Source organism: Onychomys torridus, chromosome 9 (genome assembly GCF_903995425.1).
Source record: "Onychomys torridus chromosome 9, mOncTor1.1, whole genome shotgun sequence".
NCBI lineage: Eukaryota > Metazoa > Chordata > Mammalia > Rodentia > Cricetidae > Onychomys > Onychomys torridus.
Genome location: NC_050451.1, coordinates 6,372,093 through 6,381,566, shown reverse-complemented (window position 1 = coordinate 6,381,566; position 9,474 = coordinate 6,372,093). Strand labels below are relative to the sequence as shown.

The window sequence follows — 9,474 nt, the reverse complement described above, 5'->3', positions numbered from 1 at the left end:
TTATGTTTTAAAGATAAAGATAATGTAAAATGCATCACTGAATTTACACAATGAGCTATTTAATTGAATTTAAAATATAATTGGAAAAATTTTAAATACTCAAAATTTTACTGCAGGATATATTTATAATCTGAATATTTATACCTATACATGAATACTTAATTGAAGTTAGAAAACATAATTTAAAAGTCATGAAATTCAGATAAGTAAAAACACAAAATCAATTATTTTTATAAAAGAAGATATACAAGAAGAAAAACATATTTAAAAGATCGATATGCAAAGACTTACGAAAAGGAAAATCAGGTGTAACTGTGGCAGCTGGATATAGTACGTACAATGAAATAACCATTACCTTCACTTATGAGGAAACTGGCCTTAGTGAAAAATCAGATGGTAGCTGAGACAGCCACATAATCTGGACCAGGCCAGACAACCACCAAATATTATTATTAGATCTAGAACTGTATGCAAGGTGTGCATGCTATGGAGGTGGTAAAGAAAGCCGTGAGGGACAGACCAGGGAAGGTCTCTAGTTTGGGGAAAAATATTGTCTTCTTATGGATTTCTTTTCTTTTTCTTTCTTCTTTTTTATTTTTGAAAGACAAGGTCCAACTTTGTAGCTCAGGGTAGCCTCAAACTCTGTGACTTCCTGCCTCGGCCTCCCCTGCAGTGGGTTTACATGTGAAAGTCACTGAGTGAGTACTCCTCATTGATTTCTATTGATCTGTTACCTGAATCTGAAACTTGGGGTGCAGGGTAACCTGAATTTGTTTCTGAGGCTCAAACAACAAGGCAACTTAGAAAGTAGGTTTTCTATGCCAGCCTCTTGGCTCCTTGGTAGGTGAATGCTCATGGCAGGCATTGTCCCCAGCATCAGTTAGCATGTTCTTTCCCTAACCAGAGAACCTTACCAAGCCAAGAACTGTGCAGGCCACAGGCTTCCCTGTCCTGAGACATACAATAAACCCACCAGCAAAGATATGGTTCCAGTTTGCTGAAATTAGTAAATTCATCATGGATTTGCATTTTTAATGAGTTAGCTTGAGAATTAAATCTCCCAGTTCCCCACTAACTCATCCTATCATGTTTTCATAACTCTTTTCTGGAAGACAAAGCAGCAAGGGAGGAGTTGGAGACTCGGGTTGGGCGTAGAGATGTTTTCCTTTGGTTTGGAAGCCCATGTTAAACTTTGGGCTCTCCTTGAATGCCTTCCAAGTTGGGACTAGACCTAGCCTCATAGTTACAGAGGTAGAAGCTTGGGAGGAAACCCCAGATTCCCTCCTAGGTAGAGAGGATACAGATTCCAGGCAGTCAAGTATCTGGCAGAAAACTCTTGGTCTTAGGACTAACCCACCACCTCTGAAGGTCCAACTCTAGATAGCTTTGTCAAGCCCTCTAAGGAAGATGTAAGTTCTTGGAATACAGCTGAGGTACCTACCACTCACACCCTTCCAGAAGACTGGCTTCCAAGTGCTGTTGGGGTGCTGGTCTGGTGGAGCTATCCTGAGCAAGCAGAGCCAAAGCATGACAGTGAAGGAAACCCAGAGCATTATACAGCACCTGGGGCTGGAAAGCCCCCAAGGTAACATATGATCACAAATGGAGAAAGCCTGGGTGGAAATCCCTTCAGGAAAAAGAAGGAAGAATTTGAAGTGGATCCAGCATGTAGTTTATGAGGGATTGCCCTTTCATCATGGAAAGTCATCCAGAAGAGAGTGATGTCTATAGATGGAGAAGAGCTAGATGGGGTGTCTTCTGAGGGGTCAACCTGGGCCACCTTCAGGCTAGACAAGGCAATCATCCCCCTTCAACAGCTTCATTTGGGTCCTTCTGTTGTTCTGAACTCAACTCCAAGTTGCCCAAGGGCCCAGACTCATCCCTGGTAACTCCATTCAGTTTCCTAATGAACTATGAGAGCCAACTGGGTTGAGAGAGCAGGTTATACAGTATTCCAGAATCACCTGGAAGGGGATTGGCAGAATGGAGCAGGTCTTCATCAGAAAGCAGGTCCCCAATCTCACCACTACATTCTTCTTCATTCCAGAGTAGAAAACAGTCAACCTGCTGTGCCTGACCAATGCCAGTATCTGTTAGCATCACACCCATGAGGAGCCTGTGCCCAGACCTGCTCCAGCCTTATCCACACTGATGCTCGCACTTGCTCTCCACACTGTGGAAGTGTAGCTAGTATGCTGGAAGTACAAGCTAAGAAAGGTTCCTGGTATCTCTGCTGAGCCTGTTAGTCAAATGGTGTAGAGTAAATGTGAGTCCAAGTTTTCTCACCTCCAAAGCCACATCTTTTCCCATCACCGCCTCTCCAAAAGTCAGGAGGGCTTTAGAAAGTCAAGAGCCACTTCTGACATCTTATTTACTCTCAAACATACTTTATTATGATGGACAGCACAGTTTATCAATTAAAGAAATGATTTTTATTAATTACCAGGTATGGATAACAGTCCCATGGACTATTTCAAGAGATAGACTTACAATATATGCCTGAGAAATAATACATTTAAAAGTAGAACTCACTTTTGGTGGGTTGTCTTATCACCATTGGTAATGGCGTTCTTCTTGGGTGGTAGCAGGAATCATGAATCTTCCTTGGAGCTCATAGCCGATGATCTGGGGGGTGGACTAGGGAAGGGTTTTATCCTCTCCAACATCATTCCATTTGAGAGAAACCTCACAAATGACCACAGGCAGAGTTCTAGAATGCTTGCCGAAAAGAACAATGGCAGAGGCTTCTCCATTTCCTGGCCATATTTTACCCCAAATTCTCACTCTTCTTTCATATTCTAAAAAAAAAAAAGTAAACTTAGAAGGCTTCAGCATACTAGGTCCATATGCTTATGGCTCTAGAAGGCTCAAAACATCCAGGATTATTCCTGAGGGTTTCAAGTAGCAACCCTTACTGTTGTTAGCCTAGCTCTGCTCTCTTTTATAGCCCACAGGGAAGCCTGTCCTCCAGGAGGAGGTGAGGACAGGTGATAGAGAGTGAGGGCAGGGTCAGAGACAGAACCTGGCAACCAAAAGAGACTCCACATGAGACTCTGCAGCTAGGTCAATAAACCTGAGAATGCTTGGCCCCAGAGTGCTGGTGGTTTTCCTGGAAAAAATGGGCCACACAGAAGAGGTGAATTCCAGCCTGGGAGTTGCTTCCTTGTAGAAAATCTACCAAGGAAAAAACCTGAGTGCAGAGGGTTGGGTACTCAGGGCAGATCATGCAGTGGTGGGGCTCTAATGGGAAGATGAGGAGGTGCTATCTCTGCCAGGGGACTTGTTGGCACTCAGACCTATTCCAGCTGAGGTCTGGGGGATCCTGGAAAGCCTAACATGGCAGGTGGCAGGTGTGGGGATTGGCATTTATGCACAGTTCATCAGAAGATGGGCAGTCCCAGGAGCTGTAGTGTGGTTTGGGCTTGGTGGAGTGTCTTAAGCAGAGGCTTGATCTTGAGGGTGGAATGGAATTCTTATGGAGATGGCATGGAGGGAAATGGGGCAAAGGAAGGGACGGCAACACGGCTGAAGATTGAGCTTTACAAGTTCCTGCTGAATGGCAGCGGTCAGGGCTCCAGCCCCACACCTTCCCCAGCATTGTGTTTTGATGCACTTTTCAATCTCTTCTTGGAGCTAGGCCAACCACTGCTATCCCCGGCTTCACTTCGTCTGTCTTAATTGCAGAAGTGTAAGATGGCACAGCCTGTTAAGAGAAGTATTTGACAGTGCGTAACAAAACCAAACATGTTCCTTACCAAGCAGTGCCACAGCCCTGAGGCTGTGACACAAATTGAGGGCAACGAGAGCTGGAGCCTCATGGAACAAGCATGTGAGGTGGGGGAACCTGCGCACGTGACCTGAGTCCATGTGTGATCAACTAAACACAAAGTACACAAGCATATGGACACACATATGGGAAAGCGTTTTCTGTGCTAACACACTTAGAAACTGTTAATTATAAGCTTATTGGGTGGAAGCAGTAGTTTGAAGACCTGTGTTGGATAGTTTACTCATAATGTTCACCTTTTTCTCCTGAATCACACCCGTAGGGAAAGGGTGAGGGGCAAGGGAGGCTAAGTCAGATGGAGCTATGAGAGCCTGGGAGGAACTACGAATGAGGTCTGGGACATCTCGGGTTACACTTAAGACAGCAGTGTGTTCTAGAACGTGTATAAGGATGGTGGCTGTGAACAACCAACCTCCAGTCGGCAGGCTCAGGAAAAAAGAGCCAAGGAAATGATTGGCCTGTGCTGGCCTCTGAAAGCTGTCACACGGGGAAGTCTGGGGATCTCCAGAATGCCCTGCCCCCCACCAAGTCCCCAGGAAGGCCTGTCTCCTGTGTTCATGTTTGTGTCTTAGGATATTTGGTCACACTCTTTTTCTGTCCCACAGGAGACACCTGGGCTTCGATAGGACCATGATGCAGAGGTGGCAGGTACAGTTGTTCACCCGGGGTGGGGGTGGGGGGCACCCTGCAGGATGTAAGCAGGAAGGAGCCAGATCTGGCAAGAAGAGGTATGCCACATATCCAAGAAGGAAGGAAGTTTGTGTTCTAAATTTTAGCCAAATTTCAGATCTTTCTCTGACAAGATCTCAGGGATGGAAGATTCATCTCTGAGCACTGGAGTAAGAACTGGGATGTATGAGAGCCTCTGTGTGTGTACAGGAACTGGGATGTATGAGAGCCTCTGTGTGTATATGGAAGCCTCTGTGTGTATACATCCTCCCCTTATTGAGAATGTGCACACATACACATGCTGGGGAGAGGGGGTGTTATACATGTCACTTTTCAGGAAGACATACATGGCTCCCAGCACAAATGAATCACTAGTCTGGAGCTCTCAGTGAAGAAGAGATCCCAAAGAAGTCAGTCCTGCAGATCTTTCCACGTGTAGCCCATATCTCTATTTGTGCATATTCAGCTCCAACTGGAGAGTCCTTGAGTGTTCTCCTCATATAGACAGACAGGGAAAAAGCCTTTCCCAGGGCATCAGGGGGAGGGCTCCCTTCTCCGTAACTACCATCATTGAGTTCATTTTTCCAACAATTAAAGGGTCAACAATGAGCTCCCCCAGCATCTGTGCTGGCACTCAATCAGCATTTGAGTGTCCTGCTTGAGAGTTAAGATCGAAGAAAGCCATAGCCTTGCTTTGGATTGTTGGTCTACATCTTCTTTGGCCACCATAGCTTCCTAAATATGCTTGCTCTCACTCACACTCAAATCAGTGGCTGCTAGCTGCATTGGTGCTGGCTCCTGTGTGAGTTGTGGACAAATAGCTTAGGTGCCACCTGCTTATTCTGGTCCTGAAGTCCGGGTTTCGTGTTGGGGGCTGACGGTTAGGTCCCCATGGCCTTAGAAGGGTATCAGATGTGCTATGTTTGTCTCCTTATGTCTCTTCTGATAGAAAAGGGAGCTCAGCAATTTTGAATACCTCATGTACCTCAACACCCTGGCTGGAAGGACCTACAATGACTACATGCAGTATCCCGTGTTTCCCTGGGTCCTCGCTGACTACACCTCAGAGGTAAGGCATTCTCCACGACAAGCCCCAGAGATTCTTCCTATCCCTATGGTGAGCACACAGAGCCTTGCTGTGAGGTCCAGCCTCTTGGGCCTCAAGGCTGCTAGGTTCTCCTGAAGCCATGGCAGTCTTTACCTAGGCTCCTGCCCCAGATTCACCAGTGGGATTATCAATACAAATGTGATTATGTTAATTAACACATGGATGACATGAGCCTCAGAGAGTTTCCTGTCACCTCTGAAGGAAACTGTAGCCCATCTGCTGAGATGCTGCTGTGGGCCAACACTGAAGATGTCACATTCACAGTGAGCCTGTTCATGGGGTTTATTCCTAGAATCAATATGTACAGAGACAGGGAAAAGGAGCTAGAGGTAGAGAGATGAAGAGGAAAAGACAGTAACCCATTCTGCCTAGTGTGGCTCTAGAATCCAAGCTCTACCTGGCACCTGAATAAAGACATACCATGGCCAGGGAGGCTCATGGTAAAATCAGACCACTCAGCTCTCTTGGCCTCTATAGGGGAGGAAACCTCACAGCAAGACGTGAGTGGTGTGTGTGTGTGTGTGTGTGTGTGTGTGTGTGTGTGTGTGTGTGTGTTTATGAGGACAACTAACTTACAGAGAAGGTCTGGGCCCTGATGCTATGTTTATCAGGGGATGTGTTGGGCAATGTGTGAAGAACAGAGTTTGTGAGTCATAGATAGAGCAGCCTGACCGCCCTAACCAGTTCTGCCTACAGATGCTTAGGTGGAAGAGCTTAGGGTTTGGAGGGCCTCAGTCTCCTGTAGCTTCCCATCTTCACTTCAGACAGCGAATGCAGCAACATTTTCTCACTGGCCACACCTTGCTTTTTTCTCACACTAATGGTCCAAGGCCTTACAAATATGAACCTTCAAAATCCAAGAATCAGAACACACTTGCAAAGTGGTGCTTGCTTTCTAAACATTCTATGTTTAGCACTGGTATTTAAAATTATGATTAACTTTCCTGTGTTTAAAAATTGGGAGGGCCAAGGAGATAGCTCAGGGCATTAGAGTACTTTCTGCACAAGCATGAGTGTCTAAGTTTGAACGCTGAGCACCCATGTACAAAGCAGCCATGGCTGAGTGTCCTATAATCCCAGTATGGGGAACAGAAACAGGAACCCCAGGAGCCTGTTAGCTAGCCAGCTTGACCAGAGTGGTGAGCCTCTGGTTCAGTGAAGCCCCTTCCTCTACCTTCCATCTTCACACATGAGGGCATGGGCACCTGGACCCTTGCATGCCTATACCCCATACATGCAACACACACATACACTCACATGCTCACACTCACACACACACACACACACACACACACACACACACAAACACACTCACTCACACACTCACCCTCTCACACACTCACACACACACTTGGGAGATTTCTCCTGTACATCTGGGAAGTTGGGGGAAAACAGGCACTCTGGCAGCGGTGAGCCACTCCCTGGAAACTGAGGAAGGGCTGCTTCCCTTTGGACCTGGACTGCTTTCTGCCAGCTTTTGAGGTTGTGACAGCACTGTCCATCGGTCAAGGGGCTGTGACTCAGTGCTAGTGAGAAGAGGTTTGTGAAGAAACAACCCCTCTCATAGAGAGCTGCAAGTCCAAGGATACTTAGTGTGTGCCCACTGCACCCTCAACAAACAGAGTGTGTCTCTGAAGACACTGAAGTCCTTCCCATCCCCACTGAGGTGAATTCTCAAGGTCGGGAGCAGGGCCAGCATTACATGTCTTAATTGTCCGAAAGATAGTGGACCTCAGCAAAATGAGCATGTTCTTCTCATCTCTCCTGCAAATGACTTCTAGCTTCCTATAAAATCAGTTTGACTCAAAGCAGGCCCCTGGACTACTGCAGTACATTATTTAGTAAGGGCAACAGTTAAAAATCTTATAGGCAATGGAAATTCTTTTCAAAGTCTCTTTTCAGAACCTGGTGGTCCTGTTCTGATTTGGGTCAACTTGGAACAGGCTCAACTTGAACCCGATCTTGCCTCCTCTCACTTCTCATCTCTCCCTTATCGAGTCTTTGTGGATCACTGGCTTCAGGGCCATAAAACTCTAGGTGGCCAGCTAATCACCACAGGGGTTCAGACCAAATGACAGTAAACCAATAAAGGGAGCCATAAAACTAAAGAGCGTGGCTCCTAGGGCACCAGGGGGCTAGGGGAGTTAACTCAGCTGCACATCTGCCTTCTAGATGTTGAACTTGACAAATCCCAAGACTTTCCGGGATCTTTCGAAGCCAATGGGGGCTCAGACCAAGGAAAGGAAGTTGAAATTTACCCAGAGGTTTAAAGAAGTTGAAAAGATTGAAGGTGAGTACATACCTGCTTGATTTTGACTGATGTGAGTGTGTGTGTGTGTGTGTGTGTGTGTGTGTGTGTGTGTGTGTGTGCATGCGCGCGCAGTTCTGTTCTTCTCAATGTCTGGAAAAGATCAGTAATGACTTAGTTGGTCATGCAGTCTACCAGTGATCATGGTTAATTAAAAAGAATTTTTGAATCCAGCAGATAGCATTGTGACTACATGAGAGAATCATCTGGAAGACCTTGAAAATAGTACTAAGTCCAGGCATAACCTTTAGAATTTTAACTAAGGGGACTGGAGAGATGGCTCACCAGTTAAGAGCACTTCCTGTTTGTGCAGAGAACCCCAGTTCAGTTCCCAGCACCCACAAAGCTACTTATAGTTGTCTGTAACTCCAGTTCCAGGGGATCCAATGCCCTTTTCTGGGATGTGTAAACATTACATGTGTATCACTCACTTAAATGAAAGCAAAACACCCATGAGCATAAAATAAAAAGAAATCTTAAATGAAAAAAAAAAAGTCTGTGGTAAGGCCCAACCTGGGTAATTGTTATGGCTTTCCTGGAAGGAAAAATATATGCTGAGAGCTGGCGCCTTCATGTCTAGGGGTAGGGAAGATGGAGGGAGTGTTTCTGTATGAGAAAAGAAACTCCAAGTTTAAGCAGCTTAACAACCTTTAAATGATGGAGTCCACCTGTGACTGGCTCTGGAACTCAGTCTTCAAACTTAGTACATCTGTACATTACCTTTACAAGTCTTGTCATATTTGTATGCTGTCTGATTTGTTAGTGCCTTAATGTTTTTCTTTATGTCTACTTGCTTCCTGAATTTCAATAAATGTATTTTAAAATACTGTTTTCAAGCACAAGGAAGCCTGTCTGCTGCCTTCGGGTGGGGCAGCCATCCTCAAGCATGTCCTTTCGTTGTAGGAGACATGACCGTCCAGTGCCACTACTACACTCACTATTCCTCAGCCATCATTGTCGCTTCCTACTTGGTCCGGATGCCGCCCTTCACACAGGCCTTCTGCTCCTTACAGGTGAGCTGCTGCCATCTCTTCCTGAGTGCAAGAGCTTGGACACACCCACGTCTCGGGCTTGGATAGGGAGGGCACCTCCTCTCTGAAAACTTAAACCTTAACTTGATGTCAGCTCCTCCACTTGTAGGAAGGCTGCTTTTTTATCATCAATACTTGCATATCTACCTGATTTTTGTAAATAATAATAATAATAATAATAATAATAATAATGATGATGATGATAAATACCCTAAAGATCAGGGAATAAGAAAATTCCCTGTGGGGGAAAAATGTGAAAATTTAATACAGATAAGATAGAGTAGAAAAGGAAAGTAGATCAGGCCCTCTGGATAAGTGAGACAATTGAATAGCTTGAACTGTTTGGGAGGCATCCAGGCTGTGGGACCAGGACCTGCCCTTACTACATGAGCTGGCTGTTTGGAACCTTGGGCTTACACAGGGACACTTTGCTCAGCCTGGAAGGAGGGGACTAGACCTGCCTGGACTGAATCCACCAGGTTTAAATGAATCCCCAGGGGAGTCTTGGCCCTGGAGGAGATGGGAATGCAGGGGAGGGGCTGGGGGGAAAGTGGGGGTAGGGGTGGGAGGG

The 9,474-nt window shown here is 45.8% G+C and overlaps 1 protein-coding gene across 1 annotated transcript in view; it reads left to right on the top strand.

Annotated features, from left to right (window-relative positions):
* The window catches only part of Wdfy4 (WDFY family member 4), a 211,328-nt gene that overhangs the window by 174,915 nt on the left and 26,939 nt on the right, over positions 1–9,474 (top strand). Inside the window, 4 exon segments of the mRNA XM_036199282.1 lie at positions 4,393–4,435; positions 5,406–5,525; positions 7,737–7,854; positions 8,776–8,885. Of these exon segments, the coding sequence (XP_036055175.1) occupies positions 4,393–4,435; positions 5,406–5,525; positions 7,737–7,854; positions 8,776–8,885 (391 nt within the window).